General features: G+C 37.3%; 1 protein-coding gene across 1 annotated transcript; it reads right to left on the bottom strand.

The window, feature by feature from the left end:
• On the bottom strand, positions 1-17734 carry LOC144352342 (uncharacterized). Its single transcript, XM_078009413.2, has 4 exons — positions 17486-17734; positions 2723-2921; positions 1829-2059; positions 1-812 (listed from the first exon to the last, which is right to left on the bottom strand). Exons 1-4 carry the CDS (start codon positions 17645-17647, stop codon positions 1-3), a joined length of 1404 nt encoding a protein of 467 aa, XP_077865539.2. The 5' UTR covers positions 17648-17734.

Here is a 17734-nt window from a genome sequence, read left to right as displayed (position 1 = left end):
TCAGTTTCTTCCGACTTTTTGTTTTTTCCACAAAGATGCTTTTTCCTTGCTTCTACTGGTCATAAGCACACTGAAAGCATCTTTACTCTGTGCTGAATCATGGTACCGCGTTTTGTCGAGATCATACTTTTCTTCACGATACTGCTTATCTTTAAGATTGCTTATATCTTTCATAGAAGGGTTAAACTTGCGTTTATTGGATTTAGCATCTACAAGGTATTTCACTGGTGCGGGTTGAGAGAGTTTGCCAACAGATCTGGCAGTAGATGATGAAGTTTTCAGCGCTGATGTTAGAGAATTCTTATGAATGCTCTTCTTGATCACTGCAGATAAGCTACTGTTGACACCAAGTGAGTCCCCAAAACTAAGATTGCTATATGGGTCATAAAGAATAGAGATATCATCACTTGTTGAAGAAAGTACACTGGAACATGATGAATCACTGATGCTGTAAAATGCTTCATTTAAGTCACATGACTTGGTGTTGGAGTGTCCATTGGGTTTATAATCATTTGTTTCATCTTTTTCATCTACTTCCTTGGAACTACCTAACGAGGATTTGAGGTTGCTTCCGTTCAACATCTGTTCGAAAATGGCCACATCTTCGTCAGAATCTAAGAGATAATTAGCATCATCACATGATGAAAATGGTGGGGAGCTGCTTCGTGAACTTGAGTAACTTGAGCTGTCCACTGATATGGGCATGTCGATTTTATCTCTATTTGGCAGCGGAGGTGATTTTTTCTTCATTGCACTCCTTCGTTGGATATCAACTTTCAAAGGCTTGAAATTGAGATTCTGAAGGATGGGTGCTACAGAAAATAAATAATTGAAATGTAATACATAGTAAAAATTTGTCACTTTATCATGCTGCAATCAACAATTACTAATGCCGAGAAAATAATGAGAGTTTTAAAGCAGGTTGTAATGATTTGAGGCTATGACGTTTAGTTTAGTTATTTGCATAATGATATTGATACATTGTATGGAACATCTCGTGAGTATTTAGACTCAGTTCCAGGCCTAGCAGTTGAGCAATAAACACCTTGGCTACAAGTGCTCCTCTCCAGTGTGTTATTCTCCTCCCGGATCTGGTGACCAATACTCACTTGGTTCACTACCTTGAGAAGTCTGTTCTCAGTTTACACAGGTGCTTAAAAAAAATTATCAGAAAAACAATCTCCCTTGTAACATTGCAATTTTCCTTGGCACATTTATATTCATATGCACTTACTTTCAAGCAGAAGACGGTTAAAAGTGTATGACCTGATGTCTATGCAGATGGATGCATTTCAGGTCAAGTGAAGGGTTGTTTTTGGTTGTGCAGTGCCATTCATAAGCGATCATATATAAAGTTGCTGTGAAATTTTTACATTTAAGAATTCAAACAATTTAAATTTAGACATTATTCTGAAAATCCAAAATGGCAGCATTGACTGACTAAATTTAATTTATTTTCCCCATAAGATGCTTTGGTCATACATGTTACCGGTATATACAAAATATCGAGTTGGTCAGTTAAAGTAATCATGAGAAACAAATGCTTCGAATTGAGGCCATTTTTGTTGTAAATCCAAGATGGTGGCTAAACCATGTGACTGATCCAAATTATTTTATTTTTCTCTGAGGAAGCTTTGGCCGTAAATGTGAAATATCAATTTGATTGGTTGATTGTCAAAAATCAAATTAACCTTTTATTCGTCAGTTGATGCTCTCACTGTACATTTTTGTACATATGCTAAGTAGGAGATTATACGCAAAAAAGCAATGTGCGTATAATTATGTGCAGTGATCACTGCATCTGTACAATGGTATAACAATAACTTACCTTGATAGTGTTTTTTATTTTTCTTTCGGTTTGTTTTTGTCACTGTTTTGCCATCCTCAGGTTTTGGAATTTTTATTTTTGACAGCAGATGGTGTTTGCCAGCAGGGAGAAACATTTTTACATCATCTAAAATAACTTCAAATGAAGACACATTGATTTGTTTTGATAACAGGATTGAGAGACTCTCAATCAAACTGGAAACCAGGAAGTTGAACGAGTCCTGCATCAAATCTGCAAAAGATGGCAGTGAAATTACAATTCCATATTCATACAGAATATATTTAATGAATAGCTCCTTTTAGAAAGTATGTTACTTCAAATACAGTACACTATATTTAGCAATCCAATCAAAGCCCATAAGTAAATAAATATCTAAATAATACTTTTTTTGGCCATAGACATATGACTGTCATTTACATACGTGATTGCACTACTAATAGAGCAAATATAGTAAATGTATTAATTCTCAATAGACCATTTTCAGTTCACTGCGAGATCCCGCATTATGCATGAAATCAAATGTATAAACAGGACAAACAAAAGATCATAGCGTCGTAGTGGTGTCAAATATTGTATGGGCTTCAACAAACGCGAAAGTATTTTGGAGGGTATTTCCATGCTTAATAATGTACTGCGCACATTTGATGATGGTCAATTGCGATGAAGTAAGGGTATTCAAACACAATATTCCCCTGACAAAGGCCGGCATTCTAATGTGAGCTACGAAATAAAGGAATTCAAGTTAAAAATCAAATCGATTTTTGCGGCAGAAGTCGGCATGCGTCTTTCATTCAACTCGCAAGATCTCGCAGTTGAATGGAAAACTACCACCTCTCCTTCAAAAAAACACAGAACACCTTACTAAATTATACAATGCATTATAAAGATAGTTACCAGCTCTAGCAAAAGGAAGAAATTTCTTCCATGTTTGTGCCAGCTCTTCAATATATTTGAGTGGATTATAATCCCATAGAATAGCCTCATCAGGTGGAATGTGGAGACCAAGTTCATTACATTCACAAGCAATATAGTCTGTCAATCCCAACAAAAAAGTATAATTCTCTTCAATACTTTCTAAGTTACCAATTTCTTTCTGCAAACAAACATATTCACATGATATTATTAAACAATACAATGGTATTATGTGTTGTTTTAACTAAAAAAAAAAGTTCGACCATGACAAGTTGGCCTAATATTTTTTTTTTTTTTTACAAGGAATGTACATATGTCAACCACTGGATACAATTGACCCACAGATAGCGACTGTTTCTGTTGATAATATTTTTGTTTTTGTGTGTGTGTTTTTTCATTAATTTTTGTGTTTAATGCAATTGAGAATCAGTACTACTGTAAAATACTTTATTTTAGCTGGAATTAATTTTTACTGAAAGGACTTATTGGGTGTTTCGTAAGGAATTTATTTTCACTGATTTCTGACAAGTTGATTGTAAAATATAGGAAAAAAAGTATATTTGCTGGATTTTATTTTTACTAATTTCTGACAAGTTGATTGTAAAATATAGGAAAAAAGGTATATTTGCTGGATTTTATTTTCACTGATTTTTGCTGAGTTGATATGTAAAATATAAGAAAAAACGTATATTCGCTGGATTTTATTTTCACTGAATCATTCCTTCAGCGGAATACTGAGTAAATGTACAGTAAATGTTAAACTATATAACAACCTGATCTGCTTGAAAAGTCAACACAAATTTTGTGAATTATTTTAAATGTGAATGCAGGCAACTATGGAAATTTACTTACAACAAGCAGCCTGTCGGCTGAGATAGCTCTGCTGTTAGCAATGCACATTTCAATTAAGAACTAAAGATATCATTAGAAAATGAACAATACGTATAGTATTAAAGCATAAGACTTGCGTTTTTTAACAAGAAGTAAAAAATACCACTTTTTACCAAAAATGACAAAAATATTCACCAAAATTAGAGAATTGAAGATATCATCACGAAATGAACAAATCTGAGAGAGGTCTACCCAAGGTACATATACACCAAGTATCAAAGCATTGAACTTCTTTGTGTGGAGTTCGGTCAAACCCTGGTGGCAGCCATGTTTGTTTTTATTATTAGAGGACGCATACACTTGTATTGTAATCAATCCATATTTGGAATTCGCATTTCTTTATATGGTAAGATGAAAATACCCTGTAAAATACTGCAAAATTACGGCACGTTGTAACTTATGGCATTTCGGTGACAGATGTATAATAATAACAAGTCATTGTCAATGACACGTCCCCGTTCCGTTCATATTTGAGTGACATATACATTCAAAGCAGATCATGACCGAAATGCACCTGCATATGTACAACACATTGTGCTAAATCTGAACAAAATCCATCCATGCATGACTGAGATCCGGTTCTGGAATTGTGAAAATACGTGATTTTGATGCATTTTCGGCCTTAAAATGGCCATCATTTCGCTATTGTTAAGCAGATCATGAAACAAAGGCACATATCTATTTGTGACATGATGTACCATGTGTGTGTGAAGTTTGAACTTGATCAATCCAGACATGTCTTGGATACGGATCCAGAACTGAATTCTTTAACAAAATGGCCGCCAGTCGGCCATTTCGAACTTGATCCGAAAAAAAAAAAAAAACGTGCATCAAGGTCCTATTATGTTTAATGTATGTACCAAATTTGAACAAAATCCATCCATGCATAACTGAGATACGGGTCCGGAATGGTGAAAATGTGCGATTTCAATGCATTTTCGGCCTTAAAGCGGCCGCCATTTGGCTATCGTTAATGAGATCATGAAACAAATGCACATACATATTTGTGACATGAATGTACCTTGTGTGTGTGAAGTTTGAACTCGATCAATCCAAGCATGTCTCGGATACGGATCCAGAACTGAATTCTTTAAAACAAAATGGCCGCCAGTCGGCTATTTCGAACTTGATCCGAAAAAAAAAATGACGTGCATCAAGGTCCTATTATGTTTAATGTATGTACCAAGTTTGAATGAAATCCGTCCATGCATAACTGAGATCCGGGGCCGGAATGGTGAAAATGTGCGATTTCAATGCATTTTCGGCCTTAAAGCGGCCGCCATTTGGCTATCGTTAATGAGATCATGAAACAAATACACATACATATTTGTGACATGATGTACCTTGTGTGTGTGAAGTTTGAACTTGATCAATCCAGACATGTCTTGGATACGGATCCAGAACTGAATTCTTTAAAACAAAATGGCCGCCAGTCGGCTATTTCGAACTTGATCCGAAAAAAAAAATGACGTGCATCAAGGTCCTATTATGTTTAATGTATGTACCAAATTTGAATGAAATCCGTCCATGCATAACTGAGATCCGGGTCCGGAATGGTGAAAATGTGCGATTTCAATGCATTTTCGGCCTTAAAGCGGCCGCCATTTGGCTATCGTTAATGAGATCATGAAACAAATGCACATACATATTTGTGACATGAATGTACCTTGTGTGTGTGAAGTTTGAACTCGATCAATCCAAGCATGTCTCGGATACGGATCCAGAACTGAATTCTTTAAAACAAAATGGCCGCCAGTCGGCTATTTCGAACTTGATCCGAAAAAAAAATGACGTGCATCAAGGTCCTATTATGTTTAATGTATGTACCAAGTTTGAATGAAATCCGTCCATGCATAACTGAGATCCGGGGCCGGAATGGTGAAAATGTGCGATTTCAATGCATTTTCGGCCTTAAAGCGGCCGCCATTTGGCTATCGTTAATGAGATCATGAAACAAATACACATACATATTTGTGACATGATGTACCTTGTGTGTGTGAAGTTTGAACTTGATCAATCCAGACATGTCTCGGATACGGATCCAGAACTGAATTCTTTAAAACAAAATGGCCGCCAGTCGGCTATTTCGAACTTGATCCGAAAAAAAAAATGACGTGCATCAAGGTCCTATTATGTTTAATGTATGTACCAAATTTGAATGAAATCCGTCCATCCATAACTGAGATCCGGGTCCGGAATGGTGAAAATGTGCGATTTCAATGCATTTTCGGCCTTAAAGCGGCCGCCATTTGGCTATCGTTAATGAGATCATGAAACAAATGCACATACATATTTGTGACATGATGTACCTTGTGTGTGTGAAGTTTGAACTCGATCAATCCAAGCATGTCTCAGATACGGATCCAGAACTGAATTCTTTAAAACAAAATGGCCGCCAGTCGGCCATTTCGAACCCGATCCAAAAAAAATAATGACGTGCATCAAGGTCCTATTATGTTTAATGTATGTACCAAATTTGAACAAAATCCGTCCATGCATAACTGAGATCCGGGTCCGGAATGGTGAAAATGTGCGATTTTGATGCATTTTCGGCCTTAAAATGGCCGCTATTCGGCTATCGTTAATCGGATCATGAAAAAAATGCATGTGCATATGTCCCATATAATGTGTGATGTATGAGTGAAGTTTGAACTCAATCGGTCCATGCATGTTCGAGATACAGGTGATCACGGACGCACGGAAGCACGGACGCACGGACGGACGGACGCACGGACGGACGGACGGACGGACGCACACAGGGCAAAACATAAGTCCCCGTTTTCGGACTGCGTCCGAACGGGGACTAATAATATGTTACACTTATAGCAGAAATAAAGGGGAGTTTGTTTACAGCCACTATTATGTAGCAATGATTGAAGTATTCACAAGAGTATTTTACATTTTCTTTTCAAAAAATATCAAAATGTAAGCAAGATATCATGAATTAGGCAGCGATATATGCAGGTTTATTGAATCAGAGGCTCGTTAGTCACATGATCGTAAGTATTCTAGGTTTATTATATAATGAAAATAGTTTAGTTCTTCAATCATGTTACTAACTATACGACTGACAAAAATCACAATCCACTGAAAACAAAATGTTTTAATTTACGTTTTAATTTCAACTAATGTATTTCTTCACATTCAACTTAACAAAAATCAAGGAAAATAAATTTAAAACACAACAATGAAAACCCCTTTTCAGTGAAAATTAATTACAGCTAAAATAAAGTGTTTTACAGTATTTTTGAACATTGCTGTCTACTTTTATTTGTGTGAACAAATCTGATACCAAATGATAATTGAATGTACATATAGATAAAAGATTATCACACAACAAAAAAAGCAGATGATCAATAAATTGCATTATGAAGAATACTGGTACATTTTATTTACATACGATACAGTACCATGGCTACCATTCAGATTTTCTATATTTATCTAGTATTATCATAACATACATTGTATTTTGAAGTTATAAAAAGAAAGCAATTTTGTCACTAAAATAGCTATGATAATACCATCATATTTTTGTGTAATAAAGTTCATAATATTTTATTCAAGGACTAGATAATGGGATACTCAATCAATGTTACTATATCCAGAGCAAATGTTATCACCATGTTGTTTATTAGTATGCGGAAAAAAGAAAATGAAGATTGTATCATTATTTTGTTGACATTGCTTAGAATAAGGCCAAAAAACAAACAAACTTATGTTGCCCTCAAGTCGAAAAATTTAATTTTAATTTTTTTTTTTTTTTAAATTCGTGAGTATTGTAAATAGCCAAGGCATATGGACTTCATAATATTCGAAACATGTCAAAGAGCTACAGATCAACCCGAGGTTCTAAGTTGCCACTTACAGGGACCCTGGGGATCCTTAATTTTTAGAGGAAACACTTTTTTACTGCTTAAAATGGTGGTTTTTATTATTTGGACCTTTAAAAAAAAAAATGGTACCCTATATTTTATATTTTTCGGTCAGCCGCTGAGGGCAACAAAACAATTTTTTTTTGACCTAACTATTGGATACAAACTAACTCTGTAATGTTTATTTGAATGAGAATTACTGTATCACTGTTGATTATGCTAATTTGTCAAAATTGGTGATGAACCAAGGATAATTTTACCTAAAAAACAAGACACAGTGAGTCCCATAGATCAAATAAGTATACTAGTAGTTGAAACTATAGATTCGAAATGGACACAAATTAGACAGTAGTGAAAATGCATTTTTAAAATTTGTGGCTCGTGTTTAATAGCAGTTTAATCCACTAAATTTCAGTAGAATACATATTCCATTTTAATTTTTAACTTTGAACAAAATTGAATATTCCATGTATACCTGAATTCTAGAGAAAAAACATCATTTTTACCACCAACTTTTGAACAAAAATGTACAAATTGTATCCAAAACCACTACCAATAGAACATGCATTCTATTTGCATTTGTACCAATTACCAATCATTAGAATTTTAAATCCATTTTATGACACAAACACAAGAGCAAGTACATGAACCAATAATTTATGTTGAGCCATGCGAGAAATGCGAGATCTATCAAACTATCAGGCGAGAAAGCATGAGATTGCGTCATAAACATGGTTTATTATTACACATTAAACCTGTATATAATTTGCCTTTGTTCCATGTATACCTAAATACCAATTTCATCCTTATTTTTGATCTGACTTAAAAGTTTCATAAAATTTTTAATCAAAGCTGTGGCATAATTTTAAAGGTGAAATTGTGTCAATACATTTTCAAACCATGAAGAATTGGGGGATACATTGTGTATGTCATATATTAAAGCTACTGGCATTTTCATTTTTTTTAAGAACAAAACCTTAAAGTGCCTGTGAAATGGCTGCTATTTTCACGCCTAAAATTATCAATTGATACTTAAATATTATTAATTTTTATGTTTCTAAGCATGAATTATTTTTTTTAAGTGATAAAATGTGTTTTAAACTCAGTCTACGGCAACTTTATTTTTGTGTATTTTAAAACGAGGCTCCTCATTAGCTTCTCATTTGCATACAGAAATTCCCCTTGTGGCGTCAGAAGGGGAAGTCGCATGGCAGCTTGCATTGCCAATACGTGTAAATAAGGCAAATTTCTTGTGCAGTTTTCTCGTCTTTGACTATATTGTCACTTATGTACTTGTTCGTCGAGGAAGAATGGACCATAATGAACACATAGTATCAATTTTTGTTGCATGGGGTTGAGTTAGATGCGAAATATGTCCGTTCTGGTGTAGCTGGTCACCGTGATCATCACCGACACCGGCGCACGTTTGTACAGTGTCGCTGGACAAAATAGAATTTGACGTCGGAATTATCTCGTTATTTAGCAGGTTACTAGGCACGTCACTACACTGTTTTATTTCATCGATCGTCTGAGTAAAACTTTCAAAATTAAAATAAAAGAGAACATATTTTGACATTCTAAACATTAGACTATAGTGATCACTATAAAATAATTAAAAAAACGACAAATCATAGTTACTAAATAAATGACAGCCGCGTGGAAATAAATTGACATTTTGTTGAAATGGGTGAACGCGTCGGGTCACAGCGAGGGCAAGTGCGTTAAAAGCGGCGTTTAATTGGGTAACAAATATAATCGAGAACGACACACATACAGATAAATTCAGAGTGGATTCGAGTTAGCTTGATCCATGGCGTGATTGTCATAATTATAACATCGTATTAAACTTTATTTGGTGGAAAGACATTGACCAAGCCCGATTTCTTATTTCATAAATTATTACGCAGATCAAGCTGCAAGCATGGAGGTAAAAATGAACAGAGGTGTGAATTTGACATTCAACACCAATCACCAAACAATTGAGAAACTTTTAGCCTTAGAAAATGAAAACAATTAGCATTGTGTAAGGGCTGTGTAATTTCCTGTTTGTCCGACGCTTCGTTTTCATGTCACTGTCAAAATTATTGCTACCTTTTACTTAACAGGGACTAAATGGTCTCTATAAAACGATAACCAGGATCGCAAAAAAGTCAACTGATTTGAAACACTTGCCGGACGTCTCCCTCTTCTGAAATCCGCCACGGTAATCATGGGCTGGTCCAGAATCTATTTCTTTCAAAAGTGTTGCGCCAGGTTTACGTTGTCGGCGTTTTTCTTTAAACCTAGTCGTTTTTTTTATGGACGAAAACAGTTGAATGAATCTAAGGTTAAGTGATGTTGCACCTTAGGATCGATTAGAAACGTGTGAATACATACACTATGGCTATACGTTTCACTGCAACTGCCCACAACACAACATATAAAAACTCTCTCTCAAAAAAAATAAATAAAATAGACAAAAAAAAGAAAAAAACGCCGACCGAAAAATGTATATCGTTTAAAAGTATACTGAACGACCAGTGTTATTACGGCTCAGGGGTATGGCTTCCTCTCACATTTTATCATTTGGTGGCGCACTTTCGGCGAGAGTCGGAAATCAGGAAACAGTCGACCGTTTCACGATAGGTAGGCGTGGCTACAACACGACAAATATCCAAAATTTACTTGGATACGAGTAATCATTTTCAGCAAAAAAATCAATAACTACCCTTTTCAGTGGGACACAGATCTAAAATGGGAAACGTGAGGGTGGGCATTGCACAGGCACTTTAATATCACACAACATTCACAGAAGTCTATGGTGATTCTACGTCGACCTTTCAGCTTAATGAGCTCTATTTCTTCTATTTAGTGGACACACATAAAATGGAAAGCAATGATGTCATAGTGGTTGGACATGTATCAAAGTGAAGTCAATGGGTAATTAGCATATCTAGTACTGTAGAATACTTTATTTTCGCTTGAATTTATTTTTGCTATTTTCGCGAAAGGGATGATTCCGTGAAAATAAAATCCAGCGAATATACTTTTTTTCCTATATTTCACATTCAACTCATCAAAAATCAGTGAAAATAAATTCCAGTGAAAATAAAGTATTCCACAGTATAATAGTTTTCTAATTGTTCTAGTAACCATGAATTGATAAAATACAGTAGTCTTCTGCTATAACAGACAAGATTATTCAGCACCAATCAAATTACAGCTGTTGATTATGACAGCCATAACATAATAGTCACTCATCATTGACGCTGCAGTTCGGCGTCTTCTACACCGATCTGACGCATATCGTGCAAGGTGTGCCGGGAGTTTGTTCGAAACTATGAATGTTTCGAAGTCATTCGTCGGTTGGCTCGTATTTTACAGATATATTAAATCGTTTCACGGGCCTGTTTACTAAATAATGATAAATGAAACTTAGAAAACTTGTAAGTACAAACTGGGCCCAAATTGCGCAAATTTGCAATAAGTTTACGCTGCTAGAGTCTGGTTCGGATGGAGTTCTACGCGTGATTTTATTGCGCTCAAGGACGTTCTATTTTCGAACTAGTTGAAACCGGAAATAACGCAACTACTTTCGAACTTCAAACACAAATTTGATTATCGTTATTATGTGTTAGTTTCTATTATTTCAAAGATTGAATTATGTATGACAATAATATTTCACTCTATAAACAATATTTTACTAAAATATGTGATTCAAAGGCAACCCAAATTGTAAAAAGCAATATCAAGTTCCGCGTATAAACACTGTTGTAAAGAGGCGGCGGAGCGGAATTTTAGCCAAAATCGGCTAGTAAGGCGTCATATGACACAGGGACAGCGCTTCCGGTGACTACACAACGAGTCACTCATAACATGTTATTGACATATTACCTTACAACATTCGGTACCATTTCCATTTACAAATTGCTTGACTGTCAACTTTGTTTTACCACACTGAGAACATTGTCAAAACATTTTTTAAGCAAGTTGTCATTGTGATCTTCCCTTTCCAGGAATAGGCCAAAAATGTCATTCAGACACCCAGCTGTGCTCCATGACAAAATAGATCGCCTGTTTCTTGCTTGTGACAAAACGTCAACACCACAAATAGCACAGGAAGCAGGATCTAACTTGAACTCATTAAATGTAATTTTGCTGGTGGTGGACTCATCATACAAAGCGACTCCCATGGATTCAACCAGCAAAAAAAACTTCAACCATCGTAATCTATTGTAATCAGATTAAAACTTGAGTGTCTTGATTGCATGCAAAGTGCTGTAATCCTTATTAATTGGTAGTTTCTATGGATACTAAATTGAATACTCATTACCAAATCCTAAAAACAACAACAACGTTGACTCGTTATGACTATGATGTTGCCGGGGGGGGGGGGGGAACTACAGCATTGTGTTAGGTGTAGTTGCATCCATGTCAGGGAGTGCGCGATAACTATTGTCGACAATATCAGGCTAAACTCAGAAGAGAAATAATTTTGTTGATTTGTTTTACGTGAATTTTTTGGCTGTTAAAATCCATGAATGTATAATCACCTAGCCTGTATGTTTATAAAATGTTGTATTCTTTGGTGGAAAGTCGATTAGGAGGTTGTGCACTCAAAAGATACTAAAAAATATGCCGCAAAACTCAGCTCAGTTGTCTACAGGCTAATATGCATAAACTCACACATGGAAAGGCATGATTTTATTCAAAGTAGAGCGGTCAGAACTGGACAGGAAGTGGAACAGTTATGTGTTATTTTTTAGATTAAAATGGGGATTAAACCAGATCCCAAGATACCTCATACAAAAAAACAGAAGTAACTTTAGTTGCATGTCCCTGTATTTCCTATTGTCCTTGGTTCACTGAACAAAGCACTGGCCGAAGCAGGCGGTGAGTTGCATGATGCAATTGGTTGCGTTATGTCCTCATTTAAATATATGCATAATTCAATACTACAAAAATAGGTGGCAGGTTTTCTGAGCAGACAGAAAAATGATGAAAGTCTTTTCCTAGTCTGGGATGATACACTCTACAGTAATCACTCAACACCTTAGTTAAGATCCCAAGAGGGTGGTGTCTTACCTTGCCTGTGCTGTCCCCGGAGCAAGGATCTAAAAATGCTGCTACGGTGACAGGGTTTGGTATGCCAGAGAAAGCTAGACCCTAACCCAATTCAGGGGATAGTATGCTTTCGAAGACCGAAACAGTTCTGCATGAGAGCATAGGTCGAAAAGCGGGACCTGGGAGCTTCCAGGGAGTGCTGAGGTAGAGAAATCTGTCCGCAAAAATGACGAGACTGACTTATCGCCTATATGCAGGGACCCTAGTGGTCATTCGGGCTGGGTCAGCAATCCACCCATTACGACGGGACCCAACCTAAAGAAACCCTCCCCAATGGATTAGGTGTCTTTTAGGTAGTAGTTAGTAAAGACATTCTGCGTTCTAAAGAAGCCTGCCCTCAGTGTGTGCTCGAGGAGAGCCCCTTGGCGCTAGCACTAGTGAGTTAGCAATCGCACAGAGCTCATGCGCTCGTACTTGGTGTCTCTGCAAGCTCTGTGTCGAGGAAGTTAGTATTATAGACCTCTAACACAGTCACAGTAATCCATCTGGTGATGGGAGTCGGGGAGGCCGGCCTATCCTGCCTGCACAGGCCGTAACACAAAGACATGTGCTTGGCACCCCGTCCTGAATCCTTAGTACGGTTTTGGTAGCAACTCCATGCTCGAACCGGGCAGAGAAGCAATTCATCCTGACCCACCACCCGACTTGATTGTCCATACCGGCGGTACATAATTTGAGTGGTGCTGATTGGAGAGGCTCAATAGGCGGTCTGCTTAGAGCGGACAACACAATCGACAAATCCAAGTTCATACGGGCGGTTCCCTCGCACAGGGTCTCGGCCTCTGGCAAGCAGTAAATAGTCTCCTAATAATAGGACAATCGGTTAGCCTTGTTCCCGAAATGTTCTCAATGATGGGGGACAAGGCCGACCTGTAGACAAACCCACTTCATCGAAGAGGTGGACGAAGGATTCTGCTACCTGGCCAATAGAGGGATGGTATGGATCAATCCCCCTTCCGCTACACCAATCAGTGTGTGCTCGCAACCTAGAAATGTAGGCAGCCCTGTAGGCAGCCCTGGCCAGGACTTTGACAGCCCACTTTTATGTGCGGGTCTACTGAGAGCCTCTATGCGCGTAATTGATACCCGCTGGGCTCGTGGTTAGCTCCACATTGTATTCAAGGCACCAAAGGAAAATTTGCTCCCCTCCTTCTTGAAGGAGACCACCACTGTGTTGCCTGTGTGGAGCAGGACCCTGTGCTCCACTCAGCACTCGGCCGGACATGGGGGGACCTGCCGACGGGGTTGCTTTGGATCCCGATGCCCGTGATCCTATAAGCGTTGAAGCAACTGTAAGTGGTCGCCTTAGGATCAAGGGTGGGGGTATTTACATCGTATCACTATGATCGATGATACTCACCCCAATGGCGTGGCTCATGGAGTCGTTACGAATGGAAGACTTTGAGGGTCCGCCCGAGGTACTGGCTGTATTCGGCGCAAGCAAACTGTCTCCTTTCAACTTAAATATGTGAGAGAGAGTGTGATCGACTGTGCGTCTCATGACAGGGTCGGTTCCCTCTGGGGACGCCTGTGGGTCGGTAACCCTAACCCAAGGGTAAAATTCTTGTACCATTACCGTGCGAGGAACCCTGGCTGGCTGAAACTAGGGGGGGAGGTGCAAAGTGTGCCCTGACCCGAAATCGGAGGTATGGCTGCCAGCATCCCCGTTGGCACTCAGTGCCCGAAGCCCCATAGGAGACTCGGTGCAACTAGCCTGAGCCTCGGCCTCCCTCAAATCAGCGGGAGAGTCGCGGGTGGGAAGGGGGGGTGGGGTGGGGGTGGGACATGTTTTGAATACGAGCGATGCTTTCGTGAAAATACAAGCCTGTCAGTGAGTCTCAGTGATTTTGATGACTCTGAAAAAATATCTCAGACCTCAGAACCCCAATGAAAAACACATACATTCAAGGCAAAAAACCAAACCCCGCGCAGCCACGGCAAAAAGTCTTACGAATGCAAGATCTGTGCTGGTAAATTCTGAATATAACCACTGCACAGTCGTCTTGAAAAATGAGGAGACAAAATATGGCGCAAGCCTTTGGTGTTGTCATTACATCTATCCATTTCAAGCATAAAGAAGATGACATGCATGAGAGAAGCAACTTACAGTTAGAAAAATTAACAAGTGATTAAGCTACGATGCCGGGTTTTATTTCTTTGTTGTGAAAAATGTTACACACAAAGATGAAAACGACACGAGGGTAAAAATGACAAGGAAAACTTACAGCCAGCTACAATGTCGGATGCCGTGGCAGCGGCAACAACCCCAGCTAGAAACCCAGACAGGGAAAAGGAGGCGATCCAGCCAAACTTCATCCCCGTCAAGGTGGAGAAAAGGAAGAGTGAGTGAGTGTTGATGGTAAAAGTGCCAAGTATATATCCAAATATATGGCTAAACATTATTTGTACTCCATTTTTAACTAAAAAAAGATGTATTGTACCCTAAAATTATACACATTACCATAAAATGTAACTAGAATATGTGCACCACTATAATTTGCCTTTGTACTAAATTTGAACAACAGTGTGCCATACATATCCAAATACCAAAAAGGAAAAAAAAAAAAAAAAAAAAACATTTTTACCACCACCACCACCATTTTTGACCAAAAAAGACCATATTGTGCCCTACCTGAAACACTACCTGAAAGTGCAATGTCCACCATAAAATGTCAGTTGAATATCCATCCATTACAATTTGTATTTGTACAAATTTTAACAAAATTGCTCCACATATCCAAATAACAAAGAAAACATAATTTTCACCCCTATTTTTGACCTAAAACTAAAAGTGTACTGATTACAATAAAATGTCAGCAGAATATATATTCTATTTTATTTGCCGTTGGGCCAACTTTTAACAAAAATGTTACATGCTTATTCAAATACCAGACAAAAACACATACCGGGAATTTTCAATTTCATTTCAATTTCATCAAAAATGTACATTGTACCAAAAAAAAATACTAACTACATGTACGGTAAGTGCATCGATAATAATAAAAAATCAGTAGAATATATTCTATTATAATTTGTCTTTGTACCAACTTTCAACAAAATTGTTCTATGCATATTCAAATACCACTTACCAGGAAAAAACAAATAATTACACCTGACATTCTCTAAGACAGATCGGAAACGGAAACGAGACAAAAACAAAAGATTTTTCAAGTTAGCGTGGGGGAAATAACGTTGCTAAGTATTATCGTCAGGGAAAGCTATTGTTTAAGCTAGTCTGTGATTGGTTGCTGGCAATGTTTTGGGGATTTTGACCAGTTTGTGACGTAGGCTTGTCTTAGAGAATGTGGCCATATAAAATAGTAGAATATTTATTGTTCTATTGTATTTGTACCAATTTCAAACAATTGCTCCACTTATACCCAAAATACCAGAGACAATGTTAACCTAAATGTTTTGACCTAAAATACTGTGTCTAAAAATACTTTCTAAAAGTGCATAGATACCATAAAATGTCAGTACAATATGTCATTCATTATAATCTGTATTTTATTCTCAATAATTTCATGTACACGAGAGAAAACATTGTTCTAGACAAAAAAATAGTTTGTTTTTTTCCCCCCTAAAACTTAAGTGCATCTGTCAACTATAATACATTGGCTAAATTTCAAGGAAATTGACCAGTGCATATACATGTATGGTCTTTCAACAGAACGAAAAAGACACAATGGCCATTTGTAACATATCCAATAAAAATTGAAGATACTTTTTAAAGACACCAGAGATAAAAATCGTAGAAGCGGTCATGGTATAAGGTGACATGTTCCTAGTAAGTTTAGATTGACAACTGTAACACATATCACAACAGTTGAACAATAACAATAACTTAAGCGAATAGGCTGTAACACATTTTAGTTGTTGTGTTTCCTGTTTATTCAAGTTACTATTACCTAAATCATAACACCAGTTCATTGTCTATTCTACCTCAATACTCAGACTCGATCGTGAGTGTTTCTTTTTTTCTCCCACCTCAACAGAATCGTGCCATGTAAAGAAACAACAGAAGCTTAACACCAATATTGTTTTCAGCCATGTTTTTTTCATACTAATTATTTGAGGGCACTGAATTGAACCATGGCAGATCTCGGCTCTTGTTGGGCTCCCGACCGTATGAACGCATTGGAGATAATCGGTGGGAGGAGCAGTAGAGAAAAAAATCACGAGTATAATTATAGTAGGGCCTATGTGTTAAATCTTGTGCACAATCCTGTGCAACTTCCTGTTGTGAATACAAAAGAATGACGATATCAATATAACTGAAACACAAAAGAATGTGACAACATGAGAACTGAAACACAATCACACATAGTCTCTAGAGCAGCTAGTGTGCAAATTATTTTTCGTGAAATTTTTGTCAAAATGTTTTTTATATACTTACTAGTACATTTCCCCCCAAGTTTCTAATATAAACTTTTATAACCTTCTCTGGTGAATTTTACGTGTTTCAATAAACTAAATGGTCAACCCATTAGCTTGACCTTTGACACAAACGAAGTTTTACTAAGAAAGGGGTCTACTAAGGTTTTATCCCTGTCAGCGAAAAAAAAAAGTTTATTGCTGCATAGTAGAAATCATTAATATGTCTTTCACTAGTAGAAAGTGATATTATTTTTGTGATGTATATTTTCAGTAACTTTCCAGCTGACGACACTAAATCAAGATCGGATATTTCCGCTGTAAACATTGAATGGCGGGAGTTTCGCATATAGTTGTACTCGCAGACGTCATTTACCGACATGCTCAGGAAAAAAAAAACACTTCTAATTCGTACATGCGTGAATATAAAGACTCTTTAAGAGATGTTTTAAGATATGCACAATTTTGAAAGAAAAAACAAACAAACAGTTGCAAATAGGCTTACCAACAATTTCCAACATTCGACGGGGGTGAGCTTTCCGAGCTGTGCGAAGAGGGGAGTTTTGGCTGTGCGAACAGATTCCAATGACGCTTGATTCACTTTCTCTAGGTTGCTGTCATAATGTCGATTCAACTGTCCAACCATTACTTTAAATTTACGTTCCATTGCCGATATATTGAAAAATATACAATAATAGCCTACTGTTAAACCAAAACAATCGAGCACACTACTTTCGCGGGTACCATTCAAAAC

This window comes from Saccoglossus kowalevskii, chromosome 13, assembly GCF_978046115.1.
Source record: "Saccoglossus kowalevskii chromosome 13, keSacKowa6.1, whole genome shotgun sequence".
Taxonomy (NCBI): Eukaryota; Metazoa; Hemichordata; class Enteropneusta; family Harrimaniidae; genus Saccoglossus; species Saccoglossus kowalevskii.
This window is presented reverse-complemented; position numbering and strand designations above follow the sequence as displayed.

Coding starts and splice junctions, on each gene's coding strand:
- LOC144352342 (XM_078009413.2), bottom strand. CDS start 17,647: ATGGAACGTAAATTTAAAGTAATGGTTGGACAGTTGAATCGACATTAT. Junction 2,922..17,485: donor TCGAATGTTGGAAATTGTTG/GTAAGCCTATTT, acceptor GTTTGTTTGCAG/AAAGAAATTGGTAACTTAGA. Junction 813..1,828: donor AAATAAAAAACACTATCAAG/GTAAGTTATTGT, acceptor TATTTTCTGTAG/CACCCATCCTTCAGAATCTC.